General features: G+C 45.3%; 1 protein-coding gene across 2 annotated transcripts in view; it reads right to left on the bottom strand.

The window, feature by feature from the left end:
- Positions 1–2,488: 2,488 nt before the first annotated feature.
- The window catches only part of PFDN1 (prefoldin subunit 1), a 69,226-nt gene continuing 47,697 nt past the window's right edge, over positions 2,489–24,017 (bottom strand). Inside the window, exon 5 of one of the 2 annotated variants that reach the window (XM_054694323.1) lies at positions 2,489–4,164. In XM_054694323.1, the coding sequence (XP_054550298.1) occupies positions 4,081–4,164 (84 nt within the window). In that variant the 3' untranslated portion in view covers positions 2,489–4,080. The remainder of the gene's footprint in view (positions 4,165–24,017) is intronic. The other variant, XM_054694324.1, reaches the window with a different exon arrangement.

Genomic DNA, 24,017 nt, shown 5'->3' with positions numbered 1-24,017 from the left:
CCAGTTCCAGGAAGGCCCCTGTGGGCTGGGTGTGGAATGCATGCATTTGGCACCATCTCTGCCCTGTTCCTGCTGCATAACCAGTACTGCCGGTGCCACAGGTCCCCTGGCTTTAAATACCGAGGAAGGCTATCATGGCCCAGGGCTGTCTGGGAGCTCAGTAGCTGGCCGGCCAGGGCAGAGAGGTGCCTGGGGTGAGGTGGTATTCCAGGGTGACTTGCCCATGCAGAGCAGTGTGACACGTGCCGCCCTCTGGAGGTGCAGTACCCTGGACCTCGAGTGAGAGGGCATTGAGGGGGATTCAATTATAAAATACACCATTACTGACTCCCCTTTCTCAGCTCTCTCCTGAGCTAGTCACCCCTGAGGGACCGAGAAGCTGCGAAACACAATTCACTGTACCTCCAGGCCACCCACCACCGTCTCAACACCTAGGGGCACAGGTTCTGTCATAGCTACTGGAGAAAGTCACAAGGACTCGGGAAGCGCTGTTGCTGCTCTAGGAAACAACTGACTCGGGTTTCTAAGGTACAAAGGGCACTTACCACCCCGGCTAGGTTGACTGCAGCCCACTGTTCTGTCGTGATGCTGATTATTTAACTCTGTAAGCACTGTCTGGGAGTAATGAGCTCGAAGTCCCTACTGCCCCAGGTGTTGGACTGTCATGTGAAGTAAGCCCTGGAGAGACCACCACACTGAAGGAGGAAGGTGACAGAGGCAGCAGGCGTGGGACATTTTGTTTCCAGACTAAATGCGCATGGTCCAGTGGTTCTGACGGGAGGGAAGGACCAGTAGGAGGGGAAGCAGTGCCCGATGCTTGTACCACGGGGTCGTGGAGAGGGAGGGGGACCCTGGAGGAAAGGCGCCCAGCACAGGTCCTGGCACATTTGTGACCATCTCAATAATGGTAGCTTAAGAGACCACCCTCCCAAGCGATCGGCCTCGATCAAGCAGACTATTTCTAGAGGTGGCGTGGAGAAGGCCCTCTACCCCAGGGGCACAGAGATGGCACAGATTATTCAGAGGGGCCCTAGCCAGTTGAGTTTCCCTGTCAAGGATGCCCATGCAGAATCAGGGGAGCCTAGGGACTTAGGTCATCCGGGCAGATGGCAGGTGAAAGTCTGCCTGGTGTCCCCTGCTGCAGTGATCCCAGGGCCGGAGTGTCCAGGCTGGGCTCTGGCTGGTGTGAGAGAGGACTGTCCCGAACCCCATTCACACCTGGTCGTCATCCTCTCCAGGCTGGGCCGGGGCAACACCGGCTTGCCAGAGCCCCTAGAGCCCAAAGGGCTGAGTGCAGATCCTGCCCCTGCCTCTGGGTGGTCCATGTGCTTGCACAGCCTTCAGGCCCTTACCTGTGGAAAGGGGAATGACGACAACCTCTAGTCGCAAGGTTACTGTTAGGAACAAGACAGGTCATGTCGCTGTCAGGCCCCAGAAGAAATGCGTTGTCTTCTCCACTCGGCTTCCCTGGTGGTGGTCTCGTCTCCCAGAACAGGGCGCGGTGTTACTGGGTAGGCCCCCTGAGAGCGAAAGGGACAGCGGGCCAGGGCTGTCTGGGGGGGAGGGGCGAGGACGCGCCTGATGTGAGGGGAGAACCGGGAGACGCCCGCTGACCGCTAGTGGCCTGCTGCTACTCTACCAGCCTCCAGGGAGAAAACTGCCAACAGGGGTATAAAATTTTTTCTAGCCTTCCTTACTAAATTATCCTGGGTAGATGCGTGTTACTTTACTAAAAGTAATGTTGCTGAAGTAAGACCTGTAATGAGCTGTCCGACATTACAGATAATGCAGTGTAATAAAAAACTCATCTTGGGATTTTCGATGGTAGAATTAAAAAAAAAAAAAAAAAAAAAAAAAGGAGACGTGCCCCCGGGGACCACAGTGCTGGCCGCGGGGTGTGGCTGCCCAGCTTCCCGAGGACTTGTCTCGCAGGGATGGAGGAAGGCGGAGAAGGGCAAGAGGCTGTACCTGGTGTGCTGGGTGCTTTCGGCTGCCTCGCCCTCCCTTGGCCTGTTCCCGCTCACCCCGCCTCTCTTCTTCCCCTCCAGTGTATGTGGTGGAAGACCAAAGAAGGGATGACCTGGGCCCTTCCACCTGCCTGACAGCCTGCTGGACTGCTCTGTGTTGCTGCTGTCTCTGGGACATGCTCACCTGACCGGCCCAGCCCTCCTGTCCTGCCAGCTCTGCTGCCACCCGACGGGTGTGCCTGCCCCCATCTCTGATTGCTGAAATAAATGACTAGCTCCGCAGACACTTCTACTTTCCACACCGTGGGATTCTAGATTAGCAGGGTTGCTGCTGTTTAATTCAGTGACTTGATCTTTTTAAGGCTCAAAATCCATTTCTTACTGGCCTTTCACAAATGTGCTAAATGACTTTCATTTTTTTTTTTTTTTGGCCAAAGGCTTATTATGAAATATATATTTATAATTTTGGAATTATGCTTTCAAGGTAGTGAGGAGATAAACCACTGAATGATTTCTCTGCTAAGACCCTGTATGTTTCAATAAATTTGTCTAAGCCTCAACTGTCTCCATTATTCCAGATAGAACCCAAGCCCAGGTCCCCACTGCCAGGCGCTGTGACCACTGCTCACTGAGGGCACCTCCGCTAGAGGCCGCCGCCCGGCATGTGAGGAGCAGTGTGGGTGCTATCGGGAAGGCAGGTCCTGAGGTCGGCTGTTGTCCTTCAGCTCGCTCGTGCATGCGGCCCCTTGCAGAGCTAGCACCGTCTTCCTAGCCCCATTCAGAGATGGACTTGCGTGGGAGCTGTCCCTGCTTTTACCCAGGGTCCAGGAAAGGGCCTGCTCTGGAGGGAGAGGAGCCCAGGGCCACACCTGAGGCTGGCTTTTCCTGCAGTCCCTCCTCCACCCATTCATCTCCACTTTGGCCACGGGGTGGCGCTGAGCTGCCACAGCAGCGCCTCGGCCTTTCCTTCCTCAGCTCATGCCTTCCCTGCAGAGGAGGGATGTGCTAAGGAATCTTTAACTATCAGTTCCCTCCGACTGACAGACAAGCCATGATTTTGTATCACCTGATTTCTGTGGTGTAAATGGTCCCACCACAGCTGGCTTCAGGCTACCATGTGATGTCCTGGCCGTGGAATAGGAAGGAGAAGCGCACGGTTATATAGTATTTCCACCATCCAGATACAACAGGCTGTGAACCTCAAAAATAGATAATGGCCAGATTTAGTCCATTAGGAAGGGATAAGTTTTGAATATTTATTACCCTTGTTTTTAATATAACTTGATGGGGAATTTACATAACTTAAATTTCAAAATATTGGCTATGTTTAAGTAATGACCAGTTGCAACAAAATTACTGAAAACTGAACAACTGACCCTCCAACCAGGGTGAGCTTGCTCCACTGTCCCTCAGCTCCTAGGAGGAAATCTGGGGTGTGGTGCCCTCCTTATGACACTGGCCAAAGGGACACTAATGATGAAGACAGGGCTGCTGGCTTATTACTGAGTTTTCTTTTGGAATGTTTGGGAAGAACAGGAAAGAAATCTTAGGACTCCCACAGAGGAGCGACTGTTGTGCTCACTTACGTCCAGCTATGCCTTGGTCTCTTCTTCCTTATCTGTACACTAGATAGAGGCTCAGAGGTGGCGGAGGCTCAGAGGAACAGAAGAGAGGAAGGGGGTGGGCTTCAACGCAGAAGCAGCAGGGCCACACCTGGAGGAGGGCGGGAAGGCGCTGCGGTGGACAGCCTCTGCCTCTTGCCCTGTTCTCATCCTCAGCCCAAGAAAAGCAGACTTCTTAGCAGAAGGGGATGCCTTTTATTGGTCTGACCAGCATGGCTAGTAGCAGGCTCGGAAGAGCGCCCCTAGCTGTCCTCTGCCCTTTCGGGGAGGGTGGGCTTATCCCTAGGGGAGAGGAGTGTCAGGCTGGGCAAGGATAAGAAATACAGGGTTGGGATCTGAAAAGGGGCTCAGGGTGATGTAGAAAAATCGGGGTTACCACACAGCCACATTAAATGTCCATCAGGGCAGAGCAGAACCTGCTGCCCCACACAGGCCCCTCTGCCCTTGCCAGGAACGGAGGGTAAGAAGGAAGAGCTTCCCCCAGAGGCCTCCTACTGTGCCCTTCTAGCCATCAGCATCTCCCGGATGTTGTCCTCCGCTTCCTTCACACTCCGCTCCAGGTAGGACTTTTTCTGCTGCAACATGAAAAAGAAAGGTGGGTGAGGACCAAGGAGAATAGGCGACGCTGGCAAAAACAGCTTTTTTGCCCAATGGTGATGGCATCTCCTCTGCAACCAGTGGCTTCTAGGAGTACACACCTGCCCGGAGTGTCCCCCCCATCCCTGGCCCACAGGCAGGAGGGGAGGAGGTCGCTTGGTACAGGAAGCAGAAGTGCTCTGGGGAAGACAGACAGTAGCAATCTTTCCCTAAAAGGAAGCAGACTCTAAAAACAGGCGTCTCAGTACATGAAGTTATACCAGACAGACAAAGGCCAGGAAATTCCAGGACAAAGCTCCGGCCCCACAACAGACCGTCTCTCAAGGTTTTCCAAGGCCCGGGCCAGGCGCCTAGCCACCCCGAGGCAGGCTGGAGAGCGTACCCGCGCGCGACCCGGAGGCAACGGGCTGGCGAGTACCAAGTGGTAGCACACGTCTCACTGAGGCAGCTGAGTCAGGAAGAAATCTGCTTTTCTACTGAAACTACCGCCTGCCAGGAATCCAGGACAGTGACACACCGAGTAAAGCAGACCTTTCGGAAGTTAGCCCCTAAACCCATCTGGGTCCTAAATTAAAATCTCAACTTACACAAAGACCTTTAACTACTTTCAGAACCAGGATTACAAAAGATTAGTCAAAGGAAATGATGTCTGTGTGTTATTTGTTCTGTGGTCACCCCAGAAGCAGGTGGTTTTACCCTGGTCCCTGCCGGGGGACCCAGCTGTGGCTGCATTCCCTCTTAACAGACATGAACTGAAGGCTCCCTTGTGGAGGACCACTTAGTATGATGCGTGTGGCTCAACTCCACTAAGCGAGCGTGCAGAGCCCTGCTCCAGGAGCCCAGAGCGGCCACTGCCTTCGCTCCCACCCCTTCTCCAAGCAGCCGTGGATTCCCTCTGACCACTGACGTGCCCTGGGGGAGCCAGGGCAAGCCTGTGTAGCAGGGGGCTGAGCAATCTAGTCTGAGAGACTAGTCTGGAAACTCATCCCTAACCACGGAGTTAGGAAAAGTGACATCGACGCTCTACTGCTGGAGCCCTTCACTATAATCCACTGGTGGCCCTTGGCATATCCTGGCCCCTAACTCCTGCCGTTCTCTGTCTAGAGATCTATTAAATAATTCAGGGACTTTCATCCCATAGGAGCCAAGTGTTGTGGGATCCACCCGACTTTATCAGTACTTGGGTGAACCTGACTCCTGTTTGTCTTCGCCTAACTTCCAATTTCCTGCCGCTATAAAGAGCCCTGTCTCTACTCATCCCCCGCCTGTCCAACTGGCACACAATTCCCCGGGAAACAACAGGAGCGCCATAAAAACTCATGGTGACCATGACCGTTCAACAGCCACAAACGCAGATTGTTGCTAAGGAATTCTGTTTAATTACGCTGCTACACCTGATACAGTCCTATCACTGTGTTATCGGAGTGGGAACTTAAACTTCCTTTGATAAACAACCCTCAGACTTTACTTGTGGTGAGTTAAAAAGCGGCAAACACCAGTAACTTCTGACACACCACTGAAGAATGCATGGACTGGGTGTCGCACAGAAGGGGCGGACAGCTAGCCAGGGAAGCTCCATCCGGTAGCTCCTGGGTCCCAGCCCCGTGGAAATCTAAGGACAGGTGAGTGGAGCAAGCACATTCTACTTGTGCAGTCGTCAGCCGGCGTCAGGACCCGGGTCTGTGGCGTACCATCCCCACCAACCTGCGGCGCCAGCTGGCAGAACCTTCAACTTGGAACGTCACCAAGGGCTTTTCTCCCGACTGCACGGGCTCTGGCCAATCAAATCTCTAATCCTCAGCTTGAAGATCGTTCATTCTGTAACATCCCCTTTCACTTTCAGGATTTTGTCATGATTTTTGCCACTGCATACCCTGAAGCCCTCAAGTGTTAAAATAATATAAAAATAAACTTGCCAATCTTTATCAGTTTAGACATTCCATTTTTTTTTTCCAGTCCAACAAATGCAGCACTCCCAGCACACAGGGAACTGTAAATGTATTTCAAAAGAAGTAACAGGTCTCATCCTCAAAATACATCCAAGCCCAGAAGCTGGCCTAAAGCACCCCTGGGGTTGAAGGCTATCTCACAAAAAATGACAGGTTGAAATCCTAACCCCCAGGATCCGTAAGTGTGGCCTTATTTGGAAATAGTTTTTGCAGACACTACCAAGTTAAGATGAGGCCATAGTGGGTGAGCCAGCTTATAAGAAGGCCGCATAAAGACAAAGGGACCCAGGGAGAATGCCCCAAGCGCCAAGGAAGAACAAGGAGGGTGGCCACCAGCAGAAACCAAGCAGAAGAAAGGAAGGATTCTTTCCCAACCCTTCTAAAGGAGCCATAACCCCACACTACCTTAATTTTAGATTTTTAGCCTCCAGAACTAAACCCAGTTTGTGGTAATTTTTTTATGTAGCCCTTGAAATGAGGGATGCCCTCCCCCCACACACACATACACACAGCGGGTCTATCCCATGGTTCTTCTGGACCCACTCTGAATTACAGAGGCCTAGGTAAGGATTCCTAAAAACTAATGTGCTGGGACTGTTCTTACCCCCCCAAAAAAACTGTAGTAGAATCAATCCAAACACACATGAAACCATCAGAGAAGATAAATAAAGGAACCAATGATTAAGTCAAACTTTTTCTGCCTTGAATCTCCAGCGCTTCTTCCTATAAGCCAGAAATTCTGTGGACTCCAGTCTCCCCCACTTCTGCGAATGACACATCTGTTCCTGCGATTGCTCAAGACAAAAACTTTGGTGTCATCTTTGCATCTTTGACATCTGGTCAGCCAATAGTCCTGCTAGCACAATCTCAACATGTATCTAAATCTGACCTCAGTGATAACCTACGTGGGCTCTTTTCTTCTGCTGTTGGCCCCCTTCAGTTTCTCATCCACACAGCAGCCTGCGTCACCTTTTAACACTTAAAATCCTCAAAGGCCATGTAGACAGTTTTGCTCTCAGCTGACTCTCTGACCACCCCACCCAAGTCCTCACTCATTCATCTCCAGACACTCTGGCCTCCAGCTAGTCCTCCAGCCCCCAGGTATGTTCCTGCCTGGCACTGCTGCCTCTTGGCTCTCTCTGCAGGAACAAGACAGCCACGTTACTTGCCTCCTTGCTGCCTATTCTCTAAAACACCTTGCAGAATCTGTCTTGCCTTATGAAACAAAAAGATCCTGGAGGGCAGGACTTAGCTCTGCCTGCAGATACTTCCCCAACGTCTAGAAGCATGACTGGTATGTAACAGGAACTCAGTACTTGTGGAATGGGAAACCTGTTAAGGGAAACGGTGCCTTGCAGAATTACTTGTGCACACAACTCCTTTTTAGTTATTCCTCCCAAGGCGAGTGGGTGAGAACATCCACCAGAGGAAGCTAAAGCAGTGGCTGACCACTGTCCCTCTAAAGGGTTTTCCATCTTTTGGCACTGCCCTCTATCCTCTGCCCCTGGACATCCACGGGATTAGAACGAACTTCACTGATCCCACTAACAGAACAGACGCTCAGGGTCAAGTCCTTACCCTTAATCAGGTTAACTTACAAAACAAACTATCCCAACTCCCCATGCCCTGGCATCAGAAATCCTTGAGAAACTGCTCCATCCCATGTCTTGTCTGGGCTACTGTGAGCTGCATAAACTGCTCTATTTTAACGCTTCCACCAGGAGTCCCAGGAAGGTGTTTGCCACCTTCTGTTTCGCTGAGCAGACTCCCTCAGAACCAGAGGAAATTCTCCGGTGCCATCAACCCACAGAGCTCTGGGCACAGCGACATGGGGCCTTGTCCTCAAGTCAAGTTCTGAGATTTCCCGTGGGGCTCAGAATGGCCAAAGAGGTGACACTTTTGGAGCTATTGCTCATCAGTCTGAGGTTCTTCCTTCTGGGAGTTGACTGAGGGCTGGTGTTCACCTCATCCTCTCACCAAGGAAAAAGACGCCAAGTCCCTAGAACTTTTCTGACATGACACAATTTCTCAAATAGACTCCTGAGGTAATTCATCTTGTGATGCTATCTCTATATACTTTTTCTTTTCTAGTAACTCTGTCTCCCTTTTTCTCTAAATTAGTATTTTTTCTGCCTGTCATTCTTGGAAAGTGGAAAGAGTTCACCATCTCACCCTGTTTCCCTATTTGTAAATTGTCAACACCACCAGAGTCCCCACTCTCCTATTTCCCCTTAGTCACAAATTCTCTTTCTTCAAATGAAGAAAAGACAAACAAAACAGGTAAAGTAGAACTCGGGAGCCGCAGGAGACATGGCGGATGAAAGGAGACTTGTGGCTTGTCCCCGGCCTCCAATCCAGACTATGCGGGCAGGAGACAGGGCAGTCTTAGCGCCCCTCTGTCCCTGAGGTTCTCTGAGATGTATGCTAAGAGACTGCACTGAGCCCCCTGTTTCTGAACCTGAGTTTTATATGCTCTGGCCACACACTTCTCTCTTGTGCTGAATCTATGGCTACCAGCTTTTGCAGCCCCTGGCCAACTTCAAATTCTTCTATTAGTCAAAAAAAACCTGAGGCAAAAGCTACCTTCTCCCTGTCTCTCCCATGACCTCCAAATTAAAAACCCAGAGTCCTCACTGATTCTCACATTCTCTCAGTTTGCAAAAACTGAAACAGCCAGAGGATGCCAGCTGCCCACAATGGGCGAGTTTAGCAAGAGGCCAAGAATTCACTGAAAACTGAGGAGGCATGTCTTGGCAAATAGGGTAATATGTGCAGAAGGCAAGGAAAAACAAGAAGAAAGAGAAAGAAGACAACATGGGGGAATAATCAGAGAAGTCAGAAAGGGCAACCTGCAGCAGCACAGAGCTGTAGTGAGCCGTGGCAGAGCAACTGGCAGCACAAGTGCTGTGCCCACCCAGGTGGGTGAACAGTACACACCAGAGGCGAGAGAGGCAGGCCAGGAATAGACGCAAACAGACAAGAGGCCCACAGGTACAGGTCCACTTGGAACCTCAACCAGGTACATCCACGTCACCAATAAGGATGCAATTGCTGAACCATCTATGGCTGGGAGACAAATTCAAACCAAACCTGCAAATTCTGGGCATCAAGCAAGAGAATACAGAGAAAAACTAAAAGGTTACTATCTCTGTATTTTTTAGAAAGAGCTAAAAAAAGAGAAAAAAAGAAAGTGCTTTCAAATTCTCTCTCAGACGTACCTCTGCTGAAACAGAGAAAGGGCTGGTTCCACAGAGCAATGACCATGTTCTTTCCCAGTGTTCTTCTGCCTGCTAAGAGACACTGCTACTATATTGGGGCAGACCCCCAAATCCCTCCCTCATCACCTGCTCAGCTTGTCCAAGACAATCCTCTACTTGAGCACCTCACAGTAGAGAGAAACCGAGTTGGGGGAGGCAGGGATTCCCATTTCCTCCCCAACAACAGTGTAGAGCCCCTCAATTCCCCTGGGGCTTAAGTGGCCTCTACCCACTGTTGCCTTCCCTAACCTATCAGCCTCACTTAAGTTCTAGAAAAACCCAGTCCATCACACAACTCTGGACAGAGGGTAGTAGGACAGTTCTTAGCTGAGGTGGCGCAGGGGGCAGGATCAGCAACTGTTCCAATGAATATGGTGTTGATAAGGCTTCATACACTTGTGAGCACCAGGCCTAAAGGGAAGAGGACAGCCAGTGAATCCTGTCAAGTGACAGGTAACCAAAATATGAACACTGGGCTCACGGAAGATTAAGTGGAGAAGGAAGTTTATCACTACCTTAACTATCTAAAGCAACAGCTCGTAATATATGGCCTCTGGACCAGTGACACCAGCATCACTTGGGAACATGCTAGAAATTCACACTTTCAGGCCTCAACCAGCCCCACAACTTCTGTTTTCACAAGTTCTCCAGTTGATTCTGATGCACCTGAAGTTTGAGAACCACTATTCAAAGGTGGGAGGTCAGCAAACTTTTCCAAAAGACCAGATAGTAAGTATTTTAAACTTTGTGGAGTTGGCCGTCTCTGTCATAACTGCCACAGTCAGTTCTGCCAGCGCAAAATGGCCATGGATGATGCGTAAACAAACGAGTGTGGAGTGACTGAATGGGCAGAGCTGTGATCCCACAACAAAAACAGGCAGCAAGCGGGATCTAGCCAGCAGGCTGTAGCTCGCCGACCTGTTTTTAGAAAAGAGAAGCCCTTACAGGCAGACGTGAGCCCAGCAGGTAGAGCTATTTCAGAGATTTTAGACTCTTAATAAAAGCTGCCTAATAACAGCTTAAGCATCCATCCACCCTTCGTGCAGTCCACCACCAAATCGTTTCTCTTTTCTCCTCCCCCAGCACTGGGGCTTGAAGTTCGTGCGTCATGTTTTCCCATCCTCTTCCCCTCCTGCTGTTGCAATCCACCAGTGCTGGGGTCACCCCTCACTCATGGGGTGCCCTCTCCTCTCCACCACTGCGGGACCTCACAAGCGACTTCAAGAGAGCAAAGGATCCACCCAAGCCCATGACCGTATTCTTTACCAAACTGTTTAAGTCACCTAGTGATCTAGGTGACTCACACCCTAGTGATCTCGTCATACCGATTCCCGCTCCACCTCCTGCTCGCGTTCACACCACTACTTCATGATTTCCAGGCCACTTCTACCTGACTCGCTCGCTCTAGCACGTCAACCTCCCCTCTCAAGTTTTCATTATTCATTACCTTTCATGCCCTTTCCCGTCCAGCCTAGCTTCGCTTTCACAGTACATCGTTTCTACTTACTCCCCTTACAAACATCCTTTCCTCCTTTGCCTCTCTCTTCCTCTGTGCACCTGGTAAAATGCCAGTCTGAATTACACTCAACCCGGTTACGGAGGGACACACGTTTGTACCTGGACCGCTGAGTGTGGCTGCAGAACAACACAGAACTCTGCTGAATGGTTTCACTTTAAAATCAGAACCATGAATCTTAAATGGGCGCTTCTGGAAATTCTATTAAACTCTGCCAATATGTTCACTCATCTGCTCTCCAAAACAACTATTTCATACTTTATCTAGTCTTCTCGAATCTCCTGTAGTCTCTTCCCCGGCTCACTCCAACCTCACTGTGAAAATACCAGATTGCTAATTTGGTGAGAATTCTCTCTTCTTCCCACTTCCAAATCTACCCAACCTCCATTAAACTCTCTTCTGTCCCTACTGTTAACATGGAAAGAAGGTTCCTGCTCCTACCAAAATACAACCTTTCACCTGGGCCTCGATTCCATCCCCACTTGTCTTCTCAAAAATCTCATTCCCCCACCTGTCCTTTCTTCTTAATCTTTAATTCCCCTTTCTCTGCCAGATCTTTCCTGATGAGACACTTTTTGACCTTGCACTCCCCTGTGGGTACTGTCCCCCTCCTCTTCTCAGCAAAATTTCTCAAACCAGCTGTTTTCAGCAGCTGCCTTCACTTCATTCCTTCCCATGTGCCCCTCAGATACCTCCATCCCCACTTCCATCTACTCCACTGACTGACGGCGGTCTAGGTCACCGATGATGTCTGTGTTTTCCAGAGCAGTGACTACTTCTCTATTCTCTTCTGACTCAATCCACATTCACTCATCAACAGCATCTGGCACAATTCTTGCAATACTCTCTTCTCTTAGCTTCCATGCTGCCACACTCCTGTTTTCTTCCTACATCACTGGCTACTCCTTCTAACTTCTGCTTTTCAAACTCCTCCTCTGTTCCACTTCTAAATGTTGGCATTTTCCAGGAAACTGTCCTAGAGCTTTTCATTTCCCTTCTACACTCACTCAGGAACCCTCATCTAGCCTCATGGTTTTAAACAATATTATAATGACTCCCCAATTTCTATCTCCAATTCTAACCTCCTATTTTGATTTATATACCCAGTTGCTTACAAGACATCTCCTCTTGGGTGTCAAACATATCTAAAACAAACACAACTGTGTTAGTTACTCCTTCCCCTCCCAGTCTTCTCCATCTCAGAAAATGGTACTCGTCCAACTGCTCAATGGAAACCACCACAGAAATAAAAGAATTCAGAAACCATCTCCAATTCTCCTCAAACCCCATATCCCTCATCCAAACCATTAGCAAGTTTTCATTTTTATCCAATTCCACTGCTACTATCCTAGTTCAAGCCTCCATCATTTTTTCCCTGGACCTCTGTCACGGATATTTTAACACATAAATCAGGTTACCTTCTGCTCACAATCCTCCAACAGCTTCCATGGCACTCAGAATAAAATCCAAACTCCTCAGCCTGAGCAACAAGCCCCTCTATCACCTCGTCCCTGCCAACCACGCCAGCCTTATTACCACTCTTCTCCATTTTCACTCACTTAAACAACTCCACCAAACTTTTTCCAATCTTAAGACATTTACTATCTGTGCCCTTCACCTGGAATGTTCTTCCTTTAGATACTTCTAAGTGGCTGGCTGCTTCTTTTCATTTAGCTGAAAATGTCACCTTTCAGAGAGGTCTTCCCTGATTACTCAACAAAAGGAAGCCCCCAGTAACTCCCTATGTAGCTACTTTTACTACATTATATTTTATTAGTTTTTCTTTCTTGTCTACATCTGAATGTAAGCCCCACAGAATAATGATCCTAACTTGATTAATGCTTCATACCCTAACCAAGAAGTGACAAATAATTCATCTGTTCGTTATTTACTGCTACCAAATATATATCAGGTGCAAAAAAGCACTGGAATCAGAGCAGTGAGCAAGTCACACCCTTATGGGAAGAGATGACATATTGCTGGGCACGGGGAATGTAACCACCATTGTACTAAGGGTTCCGAGGGAAAAGCACAGTGACTAAGGGAGGAAACACCTGATAGAATCAAGGAAGTCACAGAAGCACTTTGAACTAGCTCTGAAGGATGAGTAGGAATTAACTAAGTGGAGAGGTTAGAGTGGGGAGAGAGCAATTCCAGGCGCCGGTTGAGCGCTGGGTTGCCAAGCTGCCCGCGGCCTCTGCGGCGCCGGTTTGATCCCCGGCTGCTCCCCGGCCACTGGGCGAGGGACCCACATGGCGCGCAGACCTCTCCTGCCGCACCCACTGCTTCCCTCAGCAGTGTACTTCGGTCCTTCTGCCTGCTCTGCTCCCCGCTCTGGCTCTGGTGAATTCTCTCACCCTCCCGCGCTTCTGACTGTACCCAGCGCATGTATAAACAAAACAAACAAATAAATAAATAAATAATATGCCTCTATTAAAAAAAAAAAAAAGAAAAAAAAAAAAAAAGATGTGGTATTTATCCCGAAGAGAATGGAAAGCCACCACATTTTAAGCAGCCATCACAAACATCAAATTTCCATTCAAACCAAAGTATCACTCTGGCTATAAGAGAGATGAATTAGAGCAGAGCCTCCCCCCAGAAAGCCCAGTGAGTCATGAATGGGTCATAATGTGCCCAAGATATTGATCCCTTCAGTTCCCAGAGTGGGTTTAAGGCAGTCAGCCACCCACTCCTCTTTCCAGCAATTCCCTCCAATTGTGAGTACCCTTGTCCATTTACCCCAGTAAATCACACAAATACTATTTTCTTGGTGCTAAGTTGGGAAACACCAGATCAGAGGATACAACTGTGAATGATGGGAGATCTGTTATGAGGACATTACAACGGCCTTGGAAAGACAGGATCTTAATAGTGGCAATGGAGATGGAAGCAAGCAGGAGATAGAATAATGAAATAATCAGGAGAAAAAAAAAAATCAGTGAGACTTCATCAAGTCCTTCTGCATAACCTTCATTATACCAGAAGTTGTAGGAGCAAGGGGTGAATGGTAACTCCCAAGAGGATCAGGTTGGAAGGGAAGATTATGAGTTTAGTTTGAATTTAATGTACCTTATGAAATAGGAGAAAAACACCAGATTGGTGAGATACAATTTTGTGTCCAAGTAGTATCTGGAATCATGAGAATGGCTGGTATTACTAGCAAAGAACACAGAATCAAAGTCGACCTACTTAGCCTTGTAAAAAGTCAACATTTAATAAGATTAGAAGAGGAGGAAGAGAAGGTACAAGCAAAAACTGAAAAGGAGGAAAAAACTGTGTCACAAAAACCAAGAGCAGAGTAGTTCAGAAAAAGGGATGAGATCACCAAAAATCACTGGATGCGCTGGAACACGAACAGTGACAACATGTCAGAAATGGCTGAGGGCAGGAGAAGGAGGGCTACATCTAGTGGCTGCTAGGATAGCTCCCAACTTTAAAAAGGTCAATGGTTCTTTGAGACCTGACCTTAAAGCTCCAAGAAGGAAAACTGGGGCTCTTGGGGGCCCCAAGGGCACACGTACTGCAGTATCAGCAGAAATAATTTCCCTTCCTATCTTCAGTGAGGCACTGGGCTTTTTTCTGCAGCTCTGACACAGGGTTATAGACGCATCAGTATAATTGAGCACAAGGAAATGACTTGAAGGGCTAAGTGCAATATTCAGAAATTATAGGAGCAGAGATAATGACCTTCAGAGACACACAATGCCACAGCTAAGAATTGTGTGCAGTATAAATGTACTCAAGGTACACTAAATATGACTAGTACTTGTTTTAAGAATGGAATTTTAAAAATCAAGAAGAATATACACAGAAAGCCCTACCAGCATCACAACCCTGGAGTCTTTGATGGCTTTCTAAAACCAAAGAAAAACTACAAATTACAGCACCCATAGAACACCTTTTTAAGTTCCATCATATGTACAAAAGAAATGTAAACAGTAGATATTAAAAAGATCATTTAAAATGAAAGCACTTTACAAAATCAAGATGCTTCTCAATATATATTATTTTTCTTTTCCAGGATCACAAGCCAAGTGGTCATCAACGGGATAGAGAAGCAAATAAAACAAGTTTTACTATTTCAACTTTTGCCCTACTCTTAACAGAAGAGCAAGATGATCCAATCAATAGTGTTTACTGTGGAGTTTGGCCTGTAGGCATGGTAAAGGGCTAGGTGAGTGAGGGTGTGCCTTCTGAAACAGGAAATAAGGGCAACACCTTGCATTCTTGCAAGTAGAGTTATAATTGACTCAACTGTGGAGGCAAAACTAAGGTATGTGTGGCAAAATTCTAAAGACAACAATCCTACTCTCTGCTCCAAGCAACTCAAGAATTTTTACTACAATTCAGTAACAAATAATCCAATTTAAAAAAAGGGCAAAGGACTTGAATAGACAATTTCCCAAAGAAAATATACTAACAGCCAATAAACACATGAAAAAGATGTCCCCCATAATTGGTCATTAGAGAAATGCAAATAAAAACCATAATGAGATGCTCCTTTATACCCACTAGGACGGCTATAATAAGAAATGGAGAGTAACAAGTATAGGTGAAGATAAAGATAAATTAGAACCCTCATATATCACCAGTGGGAATGTAAAATGTTCAGATGCCGCAGGAAAGTTTGGTAGTTACTCAAGCAGTTAGAAGATAAAACTACAATATGGTAATTTTGTGGAACCAGCCATTCCACTCCTGGGTAATACTCAAGAGAAATGAAAACAAGTGTTCAAACAAAAACCTGTGAATGCTCACAACGGCATTAATCACAATAGACAAAAGGTAGAAACTGAAATGTCCATCAACTGACAAATAAACAAAATGTGGTCCACCTCTACCATAAGTATTTCTCAGCCATAAAAGGACAGAAGTACTGACACATGGAACAACACAGATGAAACTTGAAGACATTGCATTACATTGCATTTTTGCCAGACACAAAAAGTAACGTATCGTGTGATCCATATATATGAACACCCAAAACAGGCAAATCTTTAGAAACAGAAAACAGATTTGTGGTTGATACACTGGGGCAAGAGAGGGAGTGAATGGGCTGTGACTATTCAATAGGTAAGGGGTTTCTTTGGGGGGTGATAAAAGTTCTACAATTACACAGTGGTGATACTTACACAACACTATAAATTTTAAATGAATTTTACCTCAATTAAAAATAAAGAATTCCTAGTCTTTCCAAAATGCAGCACCACAAAGACAAAAGACATGACATGAAAACCATGCGGCGTGTTCAAGGACACGGGAGGGCAAGTTCCTGATGTACTTTCGCAGTAAATCCGTCTTTACTCCACCCAAAGACTCAGGAGTAACACAAACACAAAATGGCCAGGATAAAATAAACTGACGTATTAATTTCTGAAAATTGCCTTTAATGTTATCAGCAGAAACACCAAACATTTAATCAGTTAAAATGATACTCTGGGAGAGCCAATGGACAAACAGAGGTAAGGAAACGTCTATGTGATCACCTTACTACTGTCCAAACATGTAACATATTTATACAACTAAAAAAATAGAGATATGGCAACCGGAAACCCATAAAAGGACCTGGAGACAGTGAAAACAAGCAAGAGCTCAAAGCCACCGCAAGCACAAATGGATGACTCATCAGCATCTCTGTGGACTCGCAGAGGTCAGCAGAGGGCAGAACTGGAGAACTACAAATGCACTCCAGTATCAAAGGGCTACTTATAAAGCTTCCTAAAACTTCAGCTTTCTTTTCATGAAGAAAGAGAAGGAGGAGTTATATCTGCCAGTATCACCAAGAAATCTCTCAAATCTAAGATAAACCTCTAGGACACATATTCAAGCCAGGGCCTTTGGGGAGCATGAAGAAGTCAAGTCACATCGCCCAGAGACACTTCTCCATCCAGGGTTCACACCATGATGAAATCACTCTACAGACCAGACGTCACAGCTGCCACTTATCCCAGCTCCACACCCACCCAAGTTACCATGGAACTGGTACAAACAGAATGGAGTTTAATATGCTATTAGCTCTGATCTAAGTAGCTGACATAACACCAATTAAATTTATAATGACATAGGAGTAATAAAAGAGCACTTGGCATACGGCTCTTTGCAAACATGATTCAAGGGGTGGTTTTCATTTTGCCCTTCCTTCAATTTCCAGATGCCAGGCCACTGAGAAATCACTTTCATTCTCTTTACTCAGAGTTGATGCTGGGGGAGGAGGGGTATCATTTTCTAAGAAAAGAACCACTAATATTAGAAGGTCTGGCTATTGGGAGTATCCAACCACAAATAGGAATCCCCCTTTCAGATGGAGTGGCTGGAATCTAGAATCTGCAATCCTGAGTTCCTCTTTCCTGACTGATTTTGATTATGACATGGCTTCCCCACAGAATCCAGGGCTTAGAAAACAAAAGTAGCAGCTATCACTACCCTGCTGGCACCTGCAGCCTTGAGTCCATGCACTTGCGCTCCAAATGGTGACACTGACACGTAGTAGTGTCTTTTGGTCACACCTACACAGCACATGTACACTGAGGCTCTCATCAGTGGGTCCTTTGAATAAAATGTACCAGGTTATATGTTTTTATGGAATACCAGGTAGCAATTAAAATGAGTGTACTACATATATTTATTACTGTGGATGGAGCTCAAATACCTACAATTGAATGAAGAAAAAAAAAAGTTGTTCAAAGATATGAACAATATGATTTCTGTTGAATGAATACAAGATGCTGTGGAACATGTAACGGAAAGATACACCAAATGCCTGGTAGTAGTTTCTTCAGATGAATGGCAATGAGGTTGAGGTGAGGGGATTTCAATTTCATTACTATTTTTTTCTAAAAACTTTAAAGCAAATATTACAAAATGCTAACATACACTATCTCTGGGTAGTAACTGCTGTTATTTTTTAAATTAGCTTTGAACATCTATATCTTTGATTTTTTTCCCAAATTAAACAAAACAAAACTTTACCTCATAAGCATTTGGTGGTAGTATGCTCAACTAGTAAAGAGCTACTGAGCATCCACTATATGCAAACAAAATCCCTTATTTACTTAGTATCTACTGTGGCCCAGTCACAGCATCAAGTGATTAGCACATACTATGTCACAAGGTGGGTACTTTTAGCAAGGGAGAAAAATGTTTCTCTTCCTCACCTCCAGTTTTTGTTAGCCAATCTACTCTTCCAATCTACTCTTAGGAAGACCACTGGTTTTTCAGATTGGCATGTTTGGAAAAAGGACTATGGTCCTTCCCTTTCCACTCTGCCAGGATCTGCCTCCTTGCAAAGGGTATACATTTTCCTCATAATCTTCACAGAGAGGTTCTGCCTGACTCTGCAGACACCTGTGGTCCTTCCACACTTCCAGATTTGCTGGGTGAATCAGTTTTAGAAACCATTATTGTTGTTGCACACCTAAGCTACATCTTTCAAGTTAATCTTTATCAGTAATAAAGGTAAAATATGCAAAGACTTTATATCTGCCTGCCTTTCAACTGGATACTTAGGTGGAGATAAAAGGGATTCTTTATGGTTTCTTGCCATTAATGATGTTTTAAGATTTATTTATTCATGCATACAAGAACTGGGGTACAGGCCAGAGGCGCAGAGGGTGAGAAGATTCACCAGAGACAGAGTGGGGAACAGAACAAGCAGACTGACTGAAATACACTGCTGAGGGGAGCAGCGGGTGAGTAAGGAGAGGTCTGCTGTGCCATGTGGGTAGCTCCCTGGCCGGGGATTGAACTTGTGTTGCAGTGGCTGCGGAGAGCTTCATAGGTTGTGTCCTAAACCCTTGAGCCACCAGGGATGTTTTTGTTGCCATTTTTCACAGAAGCATATTTAGGCTTAGGATCACTAAGTAACTTAACCAAGGCAGTAGGTAGTATGTGGCAAATTCAGAATTCAAATTCATATTCATCTGATTCCAAGTTCATATTCTTAATTATTGTGCCAAAGCATTATATTATGCATAGTAAGCAAAAAGAACAGTACCTATTACTTGCTAAGAATCTTCAAGAGGAACTAGAAAATAATCTAAAAGAGGCTTTCCTTACTACAAGAACAGTGAAAGAGGATAGGAAAGTGCACACTCTGTACATATGTGAGGGTGCACAGACAATAGTGAAGGTACTAGTAATAAAATCCCATTAGGCAACTTTTAAAAAAAAAGATTTATTTATTTATGCATACAAAAACTGGGGTACAGGCCAGAGATGTGGGGGGATGAAAGGATTCACCAAAGACAGAGTGGGGAACAGTACAGGTGGAATGACTGAAATACACTGCTGAGGGGAGCAGCAGGTGAGTCAGGAGAGGTCTCCTGCACCGTGTGGACTAGCTCCCTGGCCAGGGATCAAACTCGTGCTGCAGTGGCTGCGGATAGCTTCATAGTGCTGTGACTTAACCCCTTGCGCCACCATGGGCGGGGGGATTGGGGGAGAGCTTTTATAAAATTTATTTTTACAGATTTATTTTTTTCCATAAGGCAACTTTTATCCTTCAAAACTAGTAGGCATGTTTGTTTTCACCCATCTAAGTATCCACGACTCTTAAATCTTACTCAAATTGCCATAAATAAATGGCCTGCAGGGTTTTTTAGCTCCCGTGCCCTCAATGAGCTGCGTTCAATCACTGCTACAATATGTTCCCGCAGACAGCACTCAGTGTTAGTCTAACTTTGTCAACCTCTACTCGCTGCCAACCCTACAAACCTGCTTTCCGCAGCACAGCAGGCCTGCCCAACTCAAGGAAAGGCCTGGACAATCCTCTCACCGTGGGGAGAGTTGTTCCAATCTCTTCAGCCTGACCCCTTCTCAGCAAGAGCTTGCCCGTGTGGGTTTTCACTCAGTACTCTGGAGACACCATGGACAACTGACCAGAAAACATGAACTCATGCGTCCTCAACACCACAGTTGTACCCACAAACATATAGAATCTCAGTGGAGCCCAGTACACATGAAGTGCCACTGGAAACCACACTGAATGAATAGCCTTGGCACCAGGAATAGCTACCTGCCCAGAACAAGCAGTACTTACACAGAGTGAGTAAGAGACAACTCTGATTTCATTCATTTAGCCCTGACTTCTTTCCCTTAGTCCTTTCAGTCCCACTTCTCACTCCAGCTCTCCACTGCACCACTCCACTTCCAGATTTTTGTCCACACTATTTCTTTGATTTGAAATGCTCTCTCCTCTGTTCCACCCAACCTAACATCATTCTAAACTGACCTTTAAGGCCCAGATGAAATGCCCCTCTCTCACAAATCCATTCCAGATTGCTCCAGCAGGAAACTGAGTGATATATATAAATATATATGTGATATACATATATATATATATATATATATATATATGATTCCTTAACTGCATGTCCAAAACTTTAAGTCCTCTCTATCATCCCTAAACCCAGTCACCTTGGTTTTACCTTACAATGATATATCGAGTCTGATTGTCTTCACTGTCATTGCTCTGCTCTAAATTGCCATCAATCTCTTATTCACATAATGCAACAACATCCTAACAGATTTATAATCTATTAACAAAGCAACCAGACTCTTTCTTTTAAAATGTGAATCAGGGGCCTCCCCGGTGGCGCAGCGGTTGAGCGCTGGGTTGCGAAGCTGCCCACGGCCTCTGCAGCGCCGGTTCGATCCCCGGCTGCTCCCCGGCCACCGGAGGAGGGTCCCACATGGCGCGCAGACCTCTCCTGCCGCCCGCTGCTCCCCTCAGCAGTGTCCTTCGGTCCTTCTGCCTGCTCTGCTCCCCGCTCTGGCTCTGGTGAATCCTCTCACCCTCCCGCGCTTCTGACTGTACCCAGTGCTTGTATAAATAAATAGATAAATCTTAAAAAAAAAAAAGAACAATTAAAAAAAAAAAGAGTTGTTTTAAAAAAAATAAAATGTGAATCAGATCAAGTTATTCCTGTTTGAAGCCCTCCAAAAAGTCCCAAATTTCAGAAGATAATCCAAAATCCTTACCATGACTAGGAGGCCCTCTATAATCTTATTCCCTGATATCTGTCGGATACTACCTCCTACTATTCTCTACCTTGCTCTCTCAACTGCAGTGGCCTCTTGCCATTCTCCCAATTTATCCATTATGCTCTCACTCTGCGGTTTTTTATACTGGCTGTCCCAGTATAAAACTGAAGCTAGAACTCTCTTCTCCCAGATACACACACCTTGTACCCTCATTTCCTTCAGGCCTCTGCTCAAGTATCATCTTCTCAAACAAACTTCCCCTGTCATCATTCCCATTATCCTCTATCCCTGTAGCCTGTGTTTTCTCTTTAGTATTTGTCAATTATATTATTTCTTAAAGCTCTTGCTCCCGTTCTCCAGACTATAAACTCCACACCATGAGGGCTTTTGCTAATTTTGCTCAAATTAGCTCATTGCCTATATTAGCATGTGGCAGATAGTAAATGCAACAGGATGAAGATTCCTTAATGTGTACAATTAAAAGAAGGAAAAGCCTCCATAGTTAGAAATAACCCCAAAGTAATCTGCATAATCAACACACCCAGCTTTATGCATACATTCATGCATTCGTCTGGTCTATCTAAATAACAATTATTATTGGCGACAGCCTTATGTAGTAAACTGTGGAATTGCTTAGTCCTTCCAAAGAGAGGAAAATCAATTATACATGATGAAGTTCAGTCTATGATGCTGATACATCAACGCTTACAGATTTAAGCAACAGGCATTTTCCATTTCAGTTCAAAACCTGATCCAGTTTAAGACTTATGCCTTCCATCACCACCAATCTTCTGTTTCTCTCTCCTGCTTCTCTCAGAGAGAAGGGAGACAGAGTCTACATTAAAAAAGGCTTTGAATTTCAACTCCAAAAAAAAATTCAGGCTCTGGGTGGAAAGTGATGTTTTTCTTTACAAATTTCTAGATTGTACTTGAGCACAAATGAAATCTGTCTTTTGCTACTTACAAACATTTAAAGTGTGGCCATGCAGGTCATTCCACATGAATCACAAGACATTATCATCTATAGAGTAAGGATAGTCTTAGAAACTGTGCCCTAAATTTATACTTGAGGCCTTTCAGTGCACTAAAATTAATTTAGTATTTCATTAAAATGGAACAAACCAGGTTGGTGATTTAAGAAATGTCTGAAAGCAAGGATTTCCAAGCAAGCAGTGTCCAAGTGCTCAGATCCCAACATTTTAAATGAACACCAGGATATTCATTAATACAGTTTTTCCCAAGACATTTCCCCCAATAATCTCTAATATATAAAAGCAATCCATTTTTTTTTTCCCACTTTGGTGCAAAAGTGATCAGGATAAGACAAAAAAAGTTGCCCAAAGGAAATGATTTTAGATAGGACTTCTGATAAAAAATCAATAAGCAATTTAGAATTTAAAAATGAGTAAGCCCTCAAGTGAGTGAACATATAGGACACCAGAAATATGATTGAGAATTTACTCCTAGTTTCACAGACTCCACTATTGGTGAATACATAGCAAGGGGGGGAGGGGGGAGGCATTTAAGTCATTCCTCCAGTGATGCCAGACAGCTTTGCAAACAAATTCTAGATTGCTATCTCCAATTTATTTCTATTATTAGAAGTTAAGGCACACAGAGGCCAAGGACCAAGTAGACCTTTATGCTGGCAATGTTGGTGGGTAAAAAAAAGAAAACAGGTGTATTAACGTCACATGCATTCTTACTTTTATCAAACAACCTGACTCACTCTGAAGTTAGAGGAGCACTAGATAGAAAGATTTATTTATTCGCATACTAACTCCCCCATTTCTAACCATCACCCTTTCCCTTCCACCCTCTCTCACAGGCTAACCGCACATTTCCACTGTCGAAGGCCACATTAAAAGACAGCAAAAGACCACAATGGCCTAGCTAGTCTTTAACACAACCACTGGTGGGAGCATGCTCTTTGAGCCCCCAGGCCCTGGCTCTACACTTGTAAGTGGAAGTGGGTACGTGAGCCCTATGGGGTCTGGGGAAAGAGAGAGCTCAAACAATGTTCTTGTCAGCATTTTAAACAAAAAATCCATTCAATGAGAATGGCACCATGTTCCTTTTGCCCTTTCTCCCTAGGAACTAAATTAAACAGATTACAGACAGTGGCAAGAGCTGGCCTTAGAACAGCCTCCCCCTTATTTGTTATTTTTAGCAATTTAATTCGACAACGCCTGACAACTAAACATGCCTAGAATAGCTAAAGGGAGGGGGGGGATTATCAGATACTACCAGCAAAAAACACACTAGTCATCACTTCCTCCAACCCGAAGAAAGAATCATTTTCCATGTCTTTATAGCATCACACACAGTTTGAGCCTTTAGAGTCTCATAGAAAAACAGAGTACGTATAAAAGACCAGTGGAAACCGATAATGCTTCCTGACCTGTTCCACCCTCACATGTGTTTTCTTAAAAACAAAAGCAGAGTAAAATGAACTAAATTGCTTTACAAAAAAGCTAGGAGTACCATGCATCTGTGACCATTTTGGAAGTTTGCCTCATAGGAGAATTATGTACCCAAAAGAATGGCTTCATGAATTGTGATGAAATTCAAATATTTTTACTGGGCTAGAGGTAGGTAAGAGATTTGTTTAAAAGAAAACAAAGGGAGGTCAGAGAAGCTCCTCTAATAAATCATAATTCTCAAGACAGCATCACCCCATACATACTATTAATAAATGAAATACCATAGTGAAAATTCTTTGAAAAAAATCAATAAAATGGTAAAACAGGGTAATGTCCTAAGTAGTGTAACTATCTATACCCACAAATTAACTGAAATTCATAAAAAATATATTTTATGAAATTTAACAAGATGCCATTTATGAAAGTATCCCTGTACATGAAATTATTTATCCGCATTTTCTGCCACTTATCGTAGGTTATCACGTTTTTTAAAAGACAATGCAGGATAAAGCACTATTATTTTAGTGTGGAGTTATCTCTAAAACACATGATGCTTAATATAAACTACTTTAAGCCATCACACACACATCTCTGTGACTTCAAAGTCTTAAGTGACTACTGCAAAGATATCAAAGAAGATGCCAACACCTTGTATTATACTTTTGCTGTAGAGAGACAACCAGTTTTATTTTAGCTTCAAAAACA

Source organism: Talpa occidentalis, unplaced genomic scaffold, assembly GCF_014898055.3.
Source record: "Talpa occidentalis isolate TD23 unplaced genomic scaffold, MPIMG_talOcc4v2.1 talOcc4.13, whole genome shotgun sequence".
NCBI classification, from domain to species: Eukaryota; Metazoa; Chordata; class Mammalia; order Eulipotyphla; family Talpidae; genus Talpa; species Talpa occidentalis.
This window is presented reverse-complemented; position numbering and strand designations above follow the sequence as displayed.